Below are 19709 nucleotides of genomic sequence, written 5' to 3' on the forward strand. Positions count from 1 at the left end.
GTTTCAAGAAGACTTTTTATATAATTTCAAGAAAATAGTTTCAAGAAGACTAACAAAAAATCTCTGTAATAAAATGTTTAAAATATATAGAAGAGTAGGTGCTATATATTTTAAACATTTTATTACAGAGATTTTTTGTTAGTCTTGTTGAAACTATTTTAGCTTCTCCCAGCACTCCCCTGGTGTATTTCCAAATGCCCTTTATTTTCGGCAAGCAGCAAATCCAGTTCATTACAAACGAAGCAACATGTTATATTGATGTACTGTATGTGGCTTGTGTTATAGAGTCGCAGAGGCAACATTAGACAGATGCCTGCTTTCACTCAAAAATTGGCGTGGGGTTGGGGGAGAACCAGAGAGAGGGGTGGATGGAATGAGAAAAAAGGAATGGGGAGGGAGAACAGTGGTGCTGGTAGGGAATGAGTCCAATGGGACTTCCTTGTGAGTAAATATGCATATGCGCCATTGCACAAGGACAAGGCAAAGGCCGTTCCCCCAGGAAAGGGCAGCTGAGTGTTTTCAAGGAAGTGAGAGAGGTGAAATCACATACATGAGATGGGGTCAAAACTACCCCAACCTCATAGTGAGTCAGTTTACCAGATGATAATAGCTGCCACTGGGTGGGTGCGATGGGAACATTTGGTCCTCAGAATGCCCTTGGATTCCAGCATCCAACATCTCTGGCTGTTGGCCATGCTGGCTGGGACTGATGGGAATTGGAACCCAACAACATCTGGAAAGCCAGAAGTTCCCCTCGCCGGCTCTAGAGCATGTTGCCTGAGGACCTGTTAGCAACACAGCTGCCTCAGTTTGTGATGAGCCAGCTCACCACAGACAGCAAGCGGCCATTTGAGCAACTTCAAGAAGACCCGGCTCGGAAGGTGTAACAGGTAACTGGCCTAAGATTGCTCCACAAAATGTCATTTGAGGATGCCAGCTTGAAGATAGCTCTAAACAGCAAGTGCCAGCAGCTGTCAGGAAGCAGGAGCTCAGGAAGGTTTCTACATTTCCTCTTTTCTTCACCTTAAAGGTAAAGGTAAAGGTACCCCTGCCCGTACGGGCCAGTCTTGGCAGACTCTGGGGTTGTGCGCCCATCTCACTCAAGAGGCCAGGGGCCAGCGCTGTCCGGAGACACTTCCGGGTCACGTGGCCAGTGTGACATCGCTGCTCTGGCGAGCCAGAGCCGCACACGGAAACGCCGTTTACCTTCCCGCTGGTAAGCGGTCCCTATTTATCTACTTGCACCCGGAGGTGCTTTCGAACTGCTAGGTTGGCAGGCGCTGGGACCGAGCAGCGGGAGCGCACCCCGCCGCAGGGATTCGAACCGCCGACCTTTCGATCGGCAAGTCCTAGGCGCTGAGGCTTTAACCCACAGCGCCACCTGCGTCCCTTTTCTTCACCTTATGTCTCTGTTATGCCGTGAAAACTAACATATATGTCTTAGATATATCTTAAGCTGTTTCTTTCTTTCAGCCTTGGACTCTTTTTCTTACCACCACCCCCTTTCTGACACTGAGGAAAACACACAATAGATCGTGAATATTTAATTGTTCCTCTCATTTTACAGGTTTTAGTTTAAAGGTAACCATAGCACACGCTTGCATCCATTATTAATTGCTGAACAGCTCTGTCGCTTCTTCGGACTCCACTTTCCTTTCGATGTTCGCTTCATATGAGCGGTGGCGCCGTCAGTGGAAAACAACTTTGATATTGTTTTAAGTGTGAGAATCTGGCAAATGCGATGACAACCTAGACCAGTAGGATGTAAGCGGCTGATTTCGGCGGATGGGACAATGTTTAAGAGCGACAGCAAGGGCGAGGGGCAGCCGAGGAAAGTCCGATTCCGGGTGGCTTCTTCTCACAGCGGGAGAGTGCTCAAGGAGGTGTACGCCGACGGGGAAACCTCTGACTCACTGGATTCCGAGTGCACCAGCAGCTCGGAAACAGACCCAAACAGCAGGCTGAGTGAATCGGACGGGCCGCACAATGGAAACCTTGGGTTGGAGTGGGATGAGAATGAGAAGGTGGGCGATGACATGCTCATTTTCGTGAGAGCTGCCAAAGAGAGAGGATTTGGCACCAAAAGAGTCAACATCCTCAGCAAAAATGGCACCGTTCGAGGAGTCAAGCACAAAGTCAGTGCTGGTCAAGCCCTCTTTGACAATTTAACAAAGGTTTTTGAGGTAAGTGAAGCGGCTTTGCTCCTGGTCTACAACCTCTTTCTGTCTCCACTTTCAAATTATCCCAAAGCATGCGCCATATTTTTGTCTATGTATGCTCAACATTCAGAGTTCATAACAACATCCCAGAGATTAATTCCTAAAATGAGAGCTCCTTTTGATCTAGCGGTCAGGCTTTGATATCTTTGCAACAAAAGCAAGAAATAAAAATAAAAATTGACATTACCGGAAGCCTGCAGGCTAGATCGTACCCCCAAAAAACCTCAAAGGGGAACACTCTAAAGGTCTCTGGAAATATCTTCACCACATGTTGTATTAAATATTCTTTTCAAGCACTTTTGGGGTATGTAGTTAGCGCTACTCAGCTCATCAAAATAATGTGTGGGGACTCAAATGGTGTAAGGGTATTGGGGTGAACTCCCAGGCTTTGCTCCAAAAGCCCTCATGTCATAGGGAGAATCCTAACCATATTCACTAGAATTCTTCCCACAATCAGGAACTGTGCAATCGAGACTCCAGATTGCAGAAATTATTCTAAACATGTTCAGTGGAACTCTGTGAGAATCTCCTCGCAGTCCTTCACGCTCGATACCTGAAAGATCAGGTCAGGTCAAAAGGGGGCGGGGCCACTGCACATGGGAATGCTGGGAGTGGGACAGAAAATGGAGAGCTTAAATGATGCTCCTTTGGAAGATGCCATCTGAAATTGACTGCTGTTCATCATTTCATTTAAAAACTGGCCTTGTCAGAAATATTTCCTTTTTATATCAGGTTCTGATGTGGTTCATCAGTCTTGTTTTTAATGATCAATTTCAATATTGTAAAAACATGCTTCTCACAGCCATGACATCATCATCATCATTATTATTATTATTATTATTATTATTATTATTATGATGTAGCACTACAACTGATCTCGGTAATTCTTATAATCCTCTAAGGTAGACTAGCATTATTATGTAACAGTGGATACGGGGAGCAGAGCCAAGCGTTGGTAACTTGCCTAAAGAATATCTAGTTGGGTCCTAGCAAAGGCAAAAATCGAACTGTGGACTTTTGGGTTTGTAGCTGTGCCTCTACTCCACTATGCAATTTGAGATTTAAAGTAAAAAAGAGTAGTGCATACTTGTCTGCAAGATTTTTCTTACATGTAGGAATTTTGTTGTGTTTAAAGTGCTCCTGGATGGTGAAGAAAACAAATTCTCAAAGGAGATTTCCTTCTTTCTTCCTGTTCAACCTGTTCTGGATTTTAACCCTAGCACCATTAAGCCCTGGTGATATCCAACTTGAATTAACCCCTGAAAACCATTGCTGGTTTTTACAAGAAGGAGTTAGATGATCTAGCCTCAGTCAAGCACTTTTCAGACTTACTCTTTTAATGGGACAATTAAATACATGCCTAAAGTTGCAATCCTCTGTACATTTACCTTTCCTTTCTTCTGAGTAGACATACAGGCGACTGCATTGTCACCCTCTGCCACTGAAGTCCAGAGGACTTAAATATTCCGAGGACTGGCTGAATCATGTCCATCCTACCTAATGGTGGGTTGTATCTGGTGTTGTTACTCAGCTGACAAAAAGGTTTCCATCAGTGGACCAGGGAGGGAAGAAACTTTTGGTGATTCACCCTTTCTGCTGCAGACCATCACCTCCCTAAATCTGCTCCAGATGGTTGGGGGACCCTCCAGAGTAAATTTAGGGGGCTGCGGGTGGGAGGGGATGCCACTGAAAATTGCTTCTCTCCCTGCTCTGCTAATGGAGGCCCTACGATCCCTGTTGAATACAACCCAGTAATTCCTAGTGAGATATACTAAGGTTGCAAATAAATTATTAATCCCTCTTATCACCCTTTCCTTCTGGTGATTTTCAGGTTGAAAATAATGAATGCTCTTTTCACGTCATATTAAGTCTTGAAATGATTACGTATGTGAAGCATTAATTTTGGACTTCTGAAAACGGATTAAGAATGGAAATGTGTCATTACAGCATAGTCATATGATATAATTTTAACAGCTTTAGGCATCTGTTTGCATCTTTACATCTTCCTTATGTAAAAAATGCATACTTGCAAACTCCCACCAACTTGTCCAACTAAGAATGTTACCTTTGATAATGAATAATGGCCACACAAAAACACTTTAGTAGAGGGGAAATGAAAACTGAATTAGAGCTCTCTGTCTTAATAAGACCCTCTTCTCACTAGCTGCAGGAAAGGATTAAATTGCTTCATTTGAATTTTTCCCCATTCTGAGTACTTAGGCTGCAACCTTCTTTGTACAATAAACTTCAGGACTCCTAGAGAAAGAAGCCAATTGAATTCAATACATGTCTACTCAGAAGTAAGTCAACTGAGTATGGTGATGTGTGATTATAGCCTAAATGTATGGTTTCTTGATATAAAATCCTAATATTTGTATATTGAGGAAATAGAAAAATATATATCAAAATATCAATTTTTAACTAATTATATTTTTCTAAATCTCATTTTCAGCCTTTAAATGCTGATTATTATTCCGTTCATTTTATTTACATATTTACAATATTATATACCATTAATTAAGTGGAGTGCAATGAGAAATATATTAAAACAGTATAAAATTCAACACACACACATATATGCATGCAGACTATATAGCACATCAAAAACCCCAAATACAGGGCTGCTTGGGTAAATGGGAAAGTTAGCAACAACTGTCTGTAACTTAGTACAGAAGATATGCATGCAGTGTTCAAAGGGAGGCAATTCCATAAGATAGGTGCTGCTACACAGAATGCCATGATTAAAGTTGATGGGCAGATTTCCTACAGCAGAATCTCTGGTCAAATGCAGTGGTCAGGCAGGGGGTGCAGGAGACCAGGCTATAGGAGCCCCCTCAAAGTTGATAGGCGTCTTGTGATCGATTATGTCGGGTAGGTCTTACTTGGGCTCCTCCAATATTTTGTTCAAGTTGGCATCCCTGGACCAGACAGTTCCTCAGGTAGTAATAATAATAATTTATTATTTATACCCTGCCCATCTGGCTGGGTTTCCCCAGCTACTCTGGGCGGCTTCCAACCGAATATTAAAAACACAATACAGCATTAAGCATTAAAAACTTCCCTAAACAGGGCTGCCTGTAAGTAGGAAAGCTACTTACTTCATTCACTTTTGAAGGGAGGGTGTTCCACAGGGCAGGTGCCACCACTGAGAAGGCCCTCTGTCTGGTTCCCTGTAACCTCACTTCACGCAGTGAGGGAACCGCAGAAGGCCCTTGGCGCTAGACCTCAGTGTCTGGGCAGAATGATGGGGGTGGAGATGCTCCTTCAGGTATACTGGTCTGAGGCCGTTTAGGGCTTTAAAGGTCAGCACCAACACTTTGAATTGTGCTCGAAAACGTACTGGGAGTCAATGCAGGTCTCTCAGGACTGGTGTTATATGGTCTTGGCAGCCACTCCCAGTCACCAGTTTAGCTGCCACAATTCTGGATTAATTGCAGTTTCCTAAGTTACTTCATTGACTCTGTCAATAGTCATATGTAACAAGGAGTGACCTAGGATCAAAAGACAAATGCAGCCACTTTATTAAGTGGAACGGCAGTGAGCATTGCAGTGTGAATGTGCATCAGGATGCACAGCACATCAGCTGCATTCCTAAAATATATATGCAATAAAATTAAGTAGGTGAGTGGATGTGGTCTTGATACCCAACTATTCACATAGAATTCAAAGCAGGCAACTGCACATAGAGGCAACTCGTAGCTTAGGAGGAATCGCTATGTAATATGCAACACTTTCACTATTCAGATAGGATCAAATAAAGGAACAAACAACTTTGGATTGTGCAAATGGTTCCCAAACCTACATTCTCTGAAGTTTCTCCTGCTGCCTCCTCTTGAAGATCTTGCAGGGTTTGTAACCATCTCATCAGCTCGGGGGTTCATCTACTCAACATCTAGGCTAGGGCAATCTTCTGAAGGGGATTGAGGGGACTGTGAGAGAAGCAGAAAGTAGTATGTGGGGCATTTTTGGTTTCTGATGGTCTAAACAACTAAACAACAACAAGTGGTTTGAACCTATGCACAGAGCTAAGATGGCTCTGCTGTCACAGAGGTCTGTGAGTGGGACAAAGCTGCAATCGTTTTCCATAACCTGTCTTCAGCGTCTTGTTTCCTCTGCTGAAACTTTCCCCAGCTCATTGACAGTCCAAGTACCCAGCTGGTGGCAGGATCAAGTGATATGACTTGGATGTGTAAAGCAGACACCATAAATTAGTCTGAGCTTTCATATCTATTGCTGTCAATGTCTCTCAAAGGTGATACTTTTCAACAGAGGAAGTCAACACATTCCGCTGAGAGCCATGAAATGATGAATACACACGTGCAAATCAACCCAATTATATGATGCTCTTTTCTCTAAAGTAATTAACAGAGAACATTCGTCACATAACCTTTGAACAATATTTATGGAAAAAAGTAGTCATCTGATTTCAGAAGCCTGGGGGGGGGGAATCACACCTAACATCTGAACCACCCAGTCAGAAAGATATTACGCTAAGACCAGACCATGTCATTACCGAGGAGGCAGGTTTAGTTGTTGTTTGAAGACTATCCCTGCCTCCGGGTCTGGCCTTGACCAGATGGATACTGGAATCAACAGGGGAAACCTACATGACCTGAAGGTGTTGCTGTGTAATGCCAGGTCAATGATGAATAAAACCACTGCCATCCACGACCTGATTGTGGATGGAGGATTTGACCTGGCATGTGTGACAGAGACCTGGTTGGAGGAAGCAGATGGGCCTGTCCTTGCCGCTGCTTGCCCACCAGGTTTCTCTTACGCACAGCAACCCAGGTCATGTGGGCGGGGAGGGGGGGTTGCAGTGATTTTTAGGAAGTCACTAGCTTGCACCAGGCGTCCTACTGGGAAGATCCAGTTTTCTGAGTGCATGTTCTGGAAGTTGGGCAATAGGGGCCATACAGGATTCCTTTTGGTGTACCGACCTCCCCACTGCACCAAGGATTCCCTGTCCGAGCTGCTTCAGGTTGTGGCAGATTTTCTCCTGGAGACACCTAGTTTGGTTGTCCTATGGGATTTTAACATCCATGCCGACATGACCTTACAAGGGGCTGCTCGGGACTTCGTGGAAAGCATGGCCTCCATGGGGCTGTCCCTGAATAAGTTTGGCCCAACTCATAGTCATGGACATGCCTTAGACCTGGTGTTCACCTCTAGTGATGTGGGTGATCTGACACCAAGTAAAAGTGAAACAAAAGAAGTGCCATGGTCAGATCACTTCCTGGTGCAACTGGACTTCTCCGCGACCCTTCCCCTCTGCAGGGAGGTGGGACCAATTCGGATGGTCCGCCCCCACCACTTAATGGATCCAAATGGTTTCCAGAGAGTGGTAGGGGATGCTTTATCCCATGTTGATGGCCTTTCAGTTGATTCCCTGGTGGCCCGCTGGAATGCGGAGTTAACCAGGGCTATTGACTGTCTGGCTCCGAAGCGCCCTCTCCGATTGCATGGAGCCCGGACAGCTCCGTGGTTTTCTTCGGAGCTGAGGGCGATGAAACAATCGCTGAGACGGCTAGAGCGTCGGTGGCAAAAAACTCACTCCGAATCTGACCGGACACAGGTTAGAGCTCAACGTCGAGCCTACCAAGTGGCGATAGCGACGGCGAAGAAGACTTTCTTCACCGCCTCTATTGCATCTGCAGAAAATAGTAGCAGGAGACTCTTTCAGGTGGTTCGTAATTTAACGGAACCACCTTTACCACCGGGGCCTTGTAAAGACCCCAAGATCTCCTGCAACGATTTTGCAAAGTTTTTTGCAGATAAAATCACTCAGATTCGGAAGGAGCTAGACACCACCGTGGGAGCAGTGCCGGGGTGGGAGAGTGCTAGAGCTCTGTCTGGTCAAGTTGCATGGAATCAATTTCAATCCGTTACCCCCGAGGATGTGGACAGGCTGCTTGGACGCATGAAACCAACCACCTGTCACCTGGATCCTTGCCCATCCTGGCTAATAAAAGCAAGCCGGGAAGGGCTGGGCGATGGGCTCTGCGGGGTGGTGAATGCTTCCCTCTGTGAGGGAACATTCCCAGATCCGCTGAAAGAGGCGGTCATTAAACTGCTTCTTAAAAAACCATCTTTAGACCCGGCCAGTATGGCCAACTATCGCCCAGTCTCAAATCTTCCTTTCTTGGGCAAGGTGATTGAGCGCGTGGTTGCTGAACAACTCCAGGCACGCCTGGAGGATGCAGACCATTTGGATCCCTTCCAATCGGGATTCAGGCCTCATCATGGGACTGAAACTGCCTTGGTCGTGCTGGTTGATGATCTCCGGCGAGCTAGGGACAAAGGTGAGAGTTGTTTCCTAGTTCTGCTGGATCTCTCAGCGGCCTTTGATACAATCGACCATAACATCCTTCTGGACCGTCTAGAGGGGCTGGGAGCTGGGGGCACTGTTATACAGTGGTTTCGCTCCTTCCTCCTGGGCCGTGTTCAGAAAGTGGTGGTGGGGGATGAGTGTTCAGACCCCTGGGCCCTCACTTGTGGGGTGCCTCAAGGTTCCGTCCTCTCCCCCATGCTTTTTAACATCTATATGAAGCCACTGGGAGAGATCATCAGGGGGTTTGGATGATACCCAGGTTTGCAGATGATACCCAGCTCTACCTCTTTTTCAAATCAGAACCAGTGAAGGCGGTGAAGGTCCTGTGTGAGTGCCTGGAGGCGGTTGGAGGATGGATGGCGGCTAATGGACTGAGGTTGAATCCTGACAAGACAGAAGTACTGTTTTTGGGGGACAGGGGGTGGGCTGGTGTGGAGGACTCCCTGGTCCTGAATAGGGTAACTGTGCCCCTGAAGGACCAGGTGCGCAGCCTGGGAGTCATTTTGGACTCACAGCTATCCATGGAGGCGCAGGTCAATTCTGTATCCAGGGCAGCTGTCTACCAACTCCACCTGGTACGCAGGCTGAGACCCTACCTGCCTGCGGACTATCTCACCAGAGTGGTGCATGCTCTAGTTATCTCCCGCTTGGACTACTGCAATGCGCTCTACGTGGGGCTACCTTTGAAGGTGACTCGGAAACTACAACTAATCCAGAATGCGGCAGCTAGACTGGTGACTGGGGGCGGCCACCGAGACCACATAACACCGGTCTTGAAAGACCTACATTGGCTCCCAGTACATTTCCGAGCACAATTCAAAGTGCTGGTGTTGACCTTTAAAGCCCTAAACAGCCTCGGCCCAGTATACCTGAAGGAGCGTCTCCACCCCCATCGTTCTGCCTGGACGCTGAGGTCCAGCGCCGAGGGCCTTCTGGCGGTTCCTTCATTGCGAGAAGCAAAGCTACAGGGAACCAGGCAGAGGGCCTTCTCGGTAGTGGCGCCCGCCCTGTGGAACGCCCTTCCAGCAGATGTCAAAGCAATAAATAACTACCTGACATTCAGAAGACATCTTAAGGCAGCCCTGTTCAGGGAAGTTTTTAATCTGTGATATTTTAGTGTATTTTTGGTTTTTATGGAAGCCGCCCAGAGTGGCTGGGGAGACCCAGCCAGATGGGCGGGGTACAAATAATAAATTATTATTATTATTATTATTATTATTATTATTATTATTATTATTATTTTGATTTCTGATCCTCTGTCATAAAGCTGCCAAAAATATGTCCTCAATGGGGAACTTGGATAATGGATGGGACGCTTCAGAGAGCCAAATGTGGCCTTCAAAGCCTTTCAACCTGGCCCTCAGGGCTCTCCCCTGTGAAACTCCCTTTGCTCAGATCACACCCCTCACTGGTTCTGCTTTGCTATGGTCTTCCCAGTAGTGATGTATGGAAGTGAGAGCTGGATGATAAAGAAGGCTGATCGCCAAAGAATTGATGCTTTTGAATTATGGTGCTGGAGGAGACTCTTAAGAGTCCCATGGACTGCACGAAGATCAAACCTACCCGTTCTGAAGGAAATCAGCCCTGAATGCTCACTGGAAGGACAGATCCTGAAACTGAGGCTCCAATACTTTGGCCACCTCATGAGAAGAGAAGACTTCCTGGAAAAGACCCTGATGTTGGGAAAGATGGAGGGCAGAAGGAGAAGGGGACGACACAGGACGAGATGGCTGGACAGTGTTCTTGAAGCTACAAACATGAGTCTGACCAAACTGTGGGAGGCAGTGGAAGACAGGAGTGCCTGGCGTGCTCTGGTCCATGGGGTCACGAAGAGTTGGACACGACTAAACGACTAAACAATAACAACAATGTCTCTTACTTGTTTGGATGGAGGATAAAGAGGTGTGTGTGTACAGAAACTAGCCTCTTGTATAAAAGTAAAAATGTGCATATCTTGCCCCGCCTCCTTTTGCTTCCGGCCATGACTAGCATGTGTCCCCCAGAATGCTGCCCAGAGGAGAATGAGACCCTCAGACTGAAGAAAAGAAAGTTCCCCACCCTGTCCTAGATTTAACTGGAACCGTTTCTCTTAAAAAGGATCCCTTGGGCCTAACACTGCTTCAAAATTCTCTCTTACAAAAACAGGTCCACACAGTTGACCTACTTACAAATTCTCTTTTCAACTAAAAACATGAGGAAGCTATTTAAGATAGAAGGCGACAAATCAGCCTTCTCACCTGGAGTACTGTGTCCAGTTCTGGGCACCACAGTTCAAGAAGGACACTGACAAACTGGAACGTGTCCAGAGGAGGGCAACCAAAATGGTCAAAGGCCTGGAAACGATGCCTTATGAGGAACGGCTAAGGGAGCTGGGCATGTTTAGCCTGGAGAAGAGGAGGTTAAGGGGTGATATGATAGCCATGTTCAAATATATAAAAGGATGTCACATAGAGGAGGGAGAAAGGTTGTTTTCTGCTGCTCCAGAGAAGCGGACACGGAGCAATGGATCCAAACTACAAGAAAGAAGATTCCTCCTAAACATTAGGAAGAACTGTTCGACAGTGGAATTTGCTGCCAAGGAGTGTGGTGGAGTCTCCTTCTTTGGAGGTCTTTAAGCAGAGGCTTGACAACCATATGTCAGGAGTGCTCTGATGGTGTTTCCTGCTTGGCAGGGGGTTGGACTCGATGGCCCTTGTGGTCTCTTCCAACTCGATGATTCTATGATTCTATGATTCTAAAAGGCAGAGTTGGGCTGCATTAGCAGGCCATTTAAAAGATAAAGGGTAAAGGGACCCCTGACCATTAGGACCAGTCGTGGCTGACTTTGGGGTTGCTGCGTTCATCTCACTTTATTGGCCGAGGGAGCCGACATACAGCTTCCAGGTCATGTGGCCAGCATGACTAAGCTGCCTCTGGCGAACCAGAGCAGTGCGCGGAAACGACGTTTACCTTCCTGCTGAAGCGGTACCTATTTATCTACTTGCACTTTGACTTGCTTTCGAACTGCTAGGTTGGCAGGAGCAGGGACCGAGCAACGGGAGCTCACCCCGTCTCGGGGATTCGAACCGCCGACCTTCTGATCCACAAGTCCTATGCTCTGTGGTTTAACCCACAGAAAGGCAACGTGAAGAGTCTAAGAAAGGACTATCCTTTTTTTTGTCAGCTGAATTTTATACACATATACAGTGGTACCTCGGGTTACATACGGTTCAGGTTACATACGCTTCAGGTTACAGACTCCACTACCCCAGAAATAGTACCTCGGGTTAAGAACTTGCTTCAGAATGAGAACAGAAATCGTGCTCTGGTGGCACGGCAGCAGCAGGAGGCCCCATTAGCTAAAGTAATGCTTCAGGTTAAGAACAGTTTCAGGTTAAGAACAGACCTCCGGAATGAATTAAGTACTTAACCCGAGGTACCACTGTACGTGTTGGACCTAAAAGGGTGTCCCCACATCTTGGCGAGGCTTCAGGGGTTGGAAATATTGCAGGAAGGTTAAACAGATAGATACTGATATAGACAGTGTCTTTCTTCAAGACAAATAGGTGTTGGGACTCACCATGAAGTTGTTACAGCAAGTGCCACAATTTAAAACAACAACAAAGAAGACGTGCCAGTACTGCGTACCATTGAGTACCCCTTGGGGGGGGGGAAGCACTGGATATAGATATATTCTGGTGTGCATGAGTGAACCGCCTTTTCTACCCCATGTCAGTCCAAATCTGTTAAGTAGTTGAGGGTGGTGGGACTTCAGACAATGCAGCTTCATTTGCCCTCAACGATGTCACCAAACCTGACTCAAGTGGTCTGTGATGTCATCATGGTCACTATGTGATGCATTTTTTAAAAAAAGGCAACCCAAGCAGTAGTGTGTTGTTGTTGTTTAGTTGTTTAGTCGTGTCCAACTCTTTGCGACCCCATGGACCAGAGCACGCCAGGCACTCCTGTCTTCCACTGCCTCCCGCAGTTTGGTCAAACTCATGCTGGTAGCTTCGAGAACACTGTCCAACCATCTCGTTCTCTGTCGTCCCCTTCTCCTTGTGCCCTCCATCTTTCCCAACATCAGGGTCTTTTCCAGGGAGTCTTCTCTTCTCATGAGATGGCCAAAGTATTGAAGTCTCAGCTTCAGGATCTGTCCTTCCAGTGAGCACTCAGGGCTGATTTCCTTCAGAATGGATAGGTTTGATCTTCTTGCAGTCCATGGGACTCTCAAGAGTCTCCTCCAGCACCAGAATTCAAATTAATAGTGTACTGAGGAGCTAAATGGTTTCTAATAGGGATGGCAGATATATATACACAAAAGAATGGAAAATAGATTCTTGCGGGGGATGGAGAGGGTCTGCATAACTTTCATGCCCTTTCACATGGTCAGTTTTGGCTCAAAAATAATTTGGCACACCACCAGCTTACACTCTGCTTTTCCACAAAGCAGATGTGCCAGGACTAGAGCCTTCAATATTCCAAGAAGGCAACGCTACTGCTGCCCCATGGGGGTGTTATTTATCCCTCCCGACTTGCCTTTTGATTGCTGCTGGTGTCTGGTGTGGAAAAAGTTGCTATGGCAACCCCTCCCCCCTCATCTTCCTTTGCCTGCTTCAATGAGAAGGGAAATGCAGTTGCCATGACAACATCTTTCCACATCCTCCAGGCAAAGCAGCTAGAAGAAAAGGTGATGTAGCAATTTCATTGGTGGCCCCTTTCTGTGGGCTTTTGTGCCTTTGGGACTGAGAATGAGGGGTTCTGAGTGTCGCCTGGCTTGCCAGGCTAAACCAAAGGCTGTTGGCTATTTGCAGTATGGTAGCGCTGCAGAGAGCTTGCTGGGGAGACCATGCATTAAAAAGAAAGGGACTCAAAAATAACTTAAGCAAGGTTTTAATTACAAAAAACAAAAACTCCTTATACACTAAATACATCAACAACAAACCAGACCCAACCACCAACCCAACCCCCAGGGTAATGGGAGAGCTAGGTGCTGCTCCTTATATACTACAACCAAATGCTGACACACCTTAATCAATGCAACTCAGCAGCACCTGCTATGTTCCACAGCTGTAAAGCTGGGTCTCGTTATCTTGCTCTGGCCCTTGCTCTGGCCCCTTAAAGACATACACATTAGGTGGAACAATGATGAACCTTTACATTTAAAGTAACCATTCAACAAAGGCGTGCTGGGCTAGAGCTAAACGTTATCTTTCTGAAACCTGGAGAGGCCTTCTCTTCCAATGGACGGACCACTTGGAATTTAGAAATCTGAATTCAAATCTCAGTTGAGTTGACTAGACTAGTCAGCTTTTGCCAAAACACTGCTTTTTAACCACTGTTCCTCTTCCTTCGCATGAAAATAATAGCAACCTTGCTTATCTTTTAAAAAAATACATTAGTTGCAAATATAACAGAATGAAATAAAAAGAGAGGATTAATGTCAGCTCACTGTACAGAAAGGATGAGCCATCAATCCTAACTGAAATATATATTTTTATTAAAAAATTGCCCAGTAGCACCTTAGAGACCAACTAAATTTGTTCTGGGTATAAGCTTTTGTGTGCATGCACATGTCTTCAGATACCAGAAGAATCTGAAGTATCTAAAGAAGTGTGTATGCACATGAAAGCTTATACCCAGAACAAACTTAGTTGGTCTCTAAGGTGCTACTGGACAATTTTTTAATTTTTTAATTTATTTCAACTGTGTCAGACCAACATGGCTACCTACCTGAATCTATTTTTTCATTGATTTATTAAATTTGTATACCACCCTTCATCCATAGATTTCAGGGCAGTTTACTATATATTTGGATGTCTGAACTGATACCAAAACAAGATTGATGATGGTATACTCAAATGCAGAGATACAGTGGTACCTCGGGTTACAGACGCTTCAGGTTACATACACTTCAGGTTACAGACTCCGCTACCCCAGAAATAGTGCCTCAGGTTAAGAACTTTGCTTCAGGATGAGAACAGAAATTGCGCGGCAGCTGCGTGGAAGCAGCGGGAGGCCCCATTAGCTAAAGTGGTACCTCAGGTTAAGAACAGTTTCAGGTTAAGAACGGACCTCCAGAACGAATTAAGTTCTTAACCCGAGGTACCACTGTATATATATTCAAATGCAGAGAGAGCAGGAAGATTTCAGACTATTGAGCAATGGATAAAGGTAAAGGGACCCCTGACCATTAGCTCCAGTCACGGACGACTCTGGAGTTACGGCGCTCATCTCGCTTTATTGGCCAAGGGAGTACAGCTTCCGGGTCATGTGGCCAGCATGACTAAGCCACTTCTGGTGAACCGGAGCAGCGCATAGAAAAGCCGTTTACCTTCTCACCAGAGTGGTACCTATTTATCTACTTGCACTTTGGGGCATGCTTTCGAATTGCTAGGTTGGCAGGAGCAGGGACCCAGCAACGGGAGCTCACCCCATCGCAGGGATTCAAACCACCGACCTTCTGATTGGCAAGTCCTAGGCTCTGTGGTTTAACCCACAGCGCCATCCGCGTCCCATTGAGCAATGGATGGTCGGTGCTTATTCTTCCATCCTCAAAGTATCAGTCTCTAAGGGCTCACAGGGTGTACTTTCATCGTTAGTTTCCCACATTGCAGGAACATCATTAAAATACCTGCGAATATCTGCAAATATAAAGGATTTTTCCAAGCCAAAATTAATTTCTGTCTAGAAGGAAGACAACACAGGACACAGCTGCACCACATGCCTCAAAGAAGTTTTATCAGCCTTACATCACCAGCAACTATCTGAACTAGCTCATTCCTTCCTAGGTGGACTGGGGTCCAATATACTTGAAACATCCATTTTCTAAATTTGAACCATCAAAAGTAGTTGCTTGAAAACCATGTGCAGCATTCGGGTGGAGCCTTGTAGATTATTCAGTCAGGCATTGAGGCTGGAACCTTAACCATGTCTACTCAGAAGTAAGTCCCATCAAATTCTTAAAAAGGTAAAGGTACCCCTGCCCGTACGGGCCAGTCTTGACAGACTCTGGGGTTGTGCGCCCATCTCACTTAAGAGGCCAGGGGCCAGCGCTGTCCGGAGACACTTCCGGGTCACGTGGCCAGCATGACATCGCTGCTCTGGCCAGAGCCAGAGCCAGAGCCAGAGCCAGAGCCGCACACGGAAACGCCGTTTACCTTCCCGCTGGTAAGCGGTCCCTATTTATCTACTTGCACCCGGAGGTGCTTTCGAACTGCTAGGATGGCAGGCGCTGGGACCGAGCAGCGGGAGCGCACCCCGCCGCAGGGATTCGAACCGCCGACCTTTCGATCGGCAAGCCCTAGGCGCTGAGGCTTTAACCCACAGTAAATGTGGTTAGGATTGTGGTCGCAATCCAGGCCATGTAGGACAGCAAGCTATATTTCAGAAAGGGAAGAATCTACATTTAGCAAGAACTTGCTTTTGTACACAAGCAAAGCCAACTTATGAAAAAGATGCGTCATCTGAGAACATCTTTTTTTGAAATACATTCTAATGACAATTGTAGTTTTTATCGACCGCAGAAGAAGCAGGCAATTTTAACAGTTTGGGGCAATGAAATTTGTGCTTTTGGCATGCGTACCTCTGAGCAAGAGTGCATACAAGTGGGCTGTAAGTAGGGATGGAAGGAGAAAGGTGATTTGGTTGACATTTAAAGGCAAAGCTATATAATCTGCATGTTCCAAAGCAATGAATCAAAACACAGCTGCCCGTTGGAATTCACACTTCTCTGAATTTTGCAGTTCACTTCTCCAGCCAAGTAAAATGTACAAAAACCTGCATATATTAGGGTAAAGTTTGCATATAAATGCACACATTCATGAAAATAACACATAATGCATTGTATTAGGGGGGAAATGCTTGAAAAAAATGTGTACATTTGTCAAAAATGCACAGGAAAATGTGTTTATCTGGAGACAGTGGCACTAAAACGCTTGCAATTTTTTGTGAAGATTTTTTAAAAATTGCAAATTGTTACAGAAATGTGCAGCAATGGAGAGAAAATGAAATTGGAAGATTTGTTCCCCTAGCTGAAGCTCCCATGGGTACTGGCTCTTTGTGGATCTTCCTGTGACTTTTGCAGGACACTTTGGGTGTGAGGTGTCAACATCCTCTCCTTGACAGCTCCTGATCAAGGCTTCCTGATACCAGATCTTGTGTGAGCTGAGTGCAGCTAACTTGAGCTGACTTTCATAAGTGAAACGGAATCAACTGACCAGTGCAAGTTCTACAGATATCAGCAGGAACACAGGAAACCTACCCCGGGATATATTAAACCCTAAAGTTATGAAAATGTTTGCCAGTTGTATAAGGAGCTTAGTAATTCTAGTCAAGCGCAACCCACCCAAAAAAGACTTGCTTCTATATAGTCCGCATGTTTCCTGACGTATGTGCAGTATTTTATAAGCTGAGGGATGCTAATGCTCTTTTTATAGACGTACAGGCATGGATTCAGTGTTATATGAAGGCCAGTTGAGCAATCAGAGAGAGATGATGGAATCTAGACACATATAAAAAATGCTGTGAAAATGCTTCTTTTTTTTTAAAAAAAGCGCATATATATATATACAGTGGTACCTCGGGTTATGTACTTGTTCCGGAGGTCCGTTCTTAACCTGAAACTGTTCTTAACCTGAGGTACCACTTTAGCTAATGGGGCCTTCTTAACCCGAGGTATTATTTCTGGGTTAGCGGAGTCTGAAACCTGAAGCGTATGTAACCTGAAGCGTATGTAACCCGAGGTACCACTGTGTGTGTGTGTGTGTATATAAATTAATTTTCAATTACAAAAATCCATTATATATTATTATATTATATTATATTATATTATATTATATTATATTATATTATATTATATTATTATACCGAATAGCAATACCACTTCAACTAGAAATCAATTACATGGCCAATTATAAATTTTGTGTGGCTTCCCCCATGCCGTGCTTCAAGGTCTGAATATATTGAATTTGCTGTAAGCTCACTATCGCCACGTTTTATTTGCAGCTGTATAGCTGAGTCCCTGAGGTGAAGTGTAACAGTTGCTCTAGCAGAAGCTTGTAGTGCAACAGCCTGTGCACAGAAAGTATTGGGGCTATAGCAGGCTGTTGTGCAGCCAGACATAGAAACCATACTGGCTTCTTGAGCCTTCTTTTTTTAAAAAAGCCACTAGAACATAGACTAGACTAAAAGCTAGAAGCTAGAACTAGACTAGAACATAGCTAGGTGACTTTAAACTAATGTGATGTTGAATTCCTTCCTGAGAGTGGACTTCATTACATTTCCTACTTTTTTAATACAGAGACATTACAGACTATTAGCATCGGTTTAGTTCTGCTTCTATACAAATTGCTCTGTGAATTGTAAGCACAGGACCATGCTGCTTCTGCATAGCACACTGAATATTAAACAATGTCTAAGCAGATGTTATATAGTGATACCTTGGTTCTCAAACTTAATCCGTTCCGGAAGTCCGTTCCAAAACCAAAGCATTCCAAAACCAAGGCGAGCTTTCCCATAGAAAGTAATGCAAAACGGATTAATCCGTTCCAGACTTTTAAAAACAACCCCTAAAACAGCAATTTTACATGAATTTTACTATCTAATGAGACCATTGACCCATAACATGAAAGCAATAAGCAATGTACTGCAGTCACACAATCATTGAATCATTCAATGAATGAATGAATGAATCAATCAATCAATCAATAGCTGAACAGGGTTCCACATAGTCACAAAAACAAAAAAACAAAAAGCAGCAAAAACAAAAACGCAAATAAATAGCAAAAATGGACCTCAGCGTAACACTCAAATTGAAAGTGTGGCACTCAAAATGGAGCACATTTGACTTCCGAAAAAAGTTTGCAAACTGGAACACTTACTTCCGGGTTTGCATTGTTTGGGTTCCACGTTGTTTGGGTACCAAGACGTTTGAGAACCAAGAATCCACTGTATTACCATTCAGAGAAACATTGTTAAGTTTTGCATTCTTTGGATTCTCTCTCTCTCTTTTGCTGGATGGTATTATTAAGAGGGCAATGCGGGTGGCGCTGTGGGTTAAACCACAGAGCCTAGGAATTGTGGATCAGAAGGTCAGCGGTTCGAATCCCCGAGAGGGGGTGAGCTCCCATTGCTCGGTCCCTGCTCCTGCCAATCTAGCAGTTCGAAAGCACCTCAAAGTGCAAGTAGATAAATAGGTACCGCACTGGCGGGAAGGTAAATGGTGGTTCTGTGTGCTGCTCTGGTTCGCCAGAAGCGGCTTAGTCATGCTGGCCACATGTCCCGGAAGCTGTACACCGGCTCCCTCAGCCAATAAAGTGAGATGAGTGCCTCAACCCCAGAGTCGGTCACGAATGGACCTAATGGTCAGGGGTCCCTTTACCTTTTTATTATTAAGAGGGAGGCATAAAAACAGTAACATAGATGATATATGGAAGAGGAACAATTAGAACTTGCTTATGAACAAAGAAAAAGTCAGAGTTGGGCAGTGATACAGAATATTCAGGCATATAGGACTTACCATTTCATTCTGATCCTCCCCTTTATTGCTAGTAAGTAACTGGAAAAGACCGTGAATCATGGTACCATCGCTCCATCTTCTGATAACCAATCCTCTGGATATAGCAACTTTGCTTCCAAATGTAGCTTGTGGTGTAGCTTTGCTGCCTTGCAGGCTCTTAGAAGAAATTGCAAGGCAAATCTTTTTCATTTGTCTTTTAATACAGTGGTACCTCGGGTTACATACCCTTCAGGTTACAGACTCCGCTAACCCAGAAATAGTACCTCGGGTTAAGAACTTTGCTTCAGGATGAGAACAGAAATCGTGCTCTGGTGGTGCGGCCGCAGCAGAAGGCCCCATTAGCTAAAGTGGTGCTTCAGGTTAAGAACAGTTTCAGGTTAAGAACGGGCCTCCAGAACGAATTAAGTTCTTAACCCGAGGTACCGCTGTATTGCCGACTGCTGACCCTCCCCATCTTAGCTGTGGTTTGCATTGTTAGTAAAAAATATTGAAAGCTGGCTTGTTAGTTTTCTTCTTCTTCTTCTAGGTCGGTCTATATTTTGTGATTGATTCCATGTTTTATTATTTTATTCTTTAAGCAGATTTTAAAGCACAGATTAGATGGCCATCTGTCCTGTATGATCTAGTTGAGATTCCTGCATTTCAGGGGTTTGGACTTGAT

General features: G+C 45.1%; 1 protein-coding gene across 1 annotated transcript in view; it reads left to right on the forward strand.

Annotated features, from left to right (window-relative positions):
• The first annotated feature begins 743 nt into the window (after window positions 1–743).
• The window catches only part of GRXCR1 (glutaredoxin and cysteine rich domain containing 1), a 58650-nt gene continuing 39684 nt past the window's right edge, over window positions 744–19709 (forward strand). The window contains exons 1-2 of the mRNA XM_079989846.1: window positions 744–890; window positions 1568–2183. Of these exons, the coding sequence (XP_079845972.1) occupies window positions 1794–2183 (390 nt within the window). The 5' untranslated portion in view covers window positions 744–890; window positions 1568–1793. The remainder of the gene's footprint in view (window positions 891–1567; window positions 2184–19709) is intronic.

Source organism: Podarcis cretensis (genome assembly GCF_951804945.1).
Source record: "Podarcis cretensis genome assembly, chromosome: 9".
Classification (NCBI taxonomy): domain Eukaryota; kingdom Metazoa; phylum Chordata; class Lepidosauria; order Squamata; family Lacertidae; genus Podarcis; species Podarcis cretensis.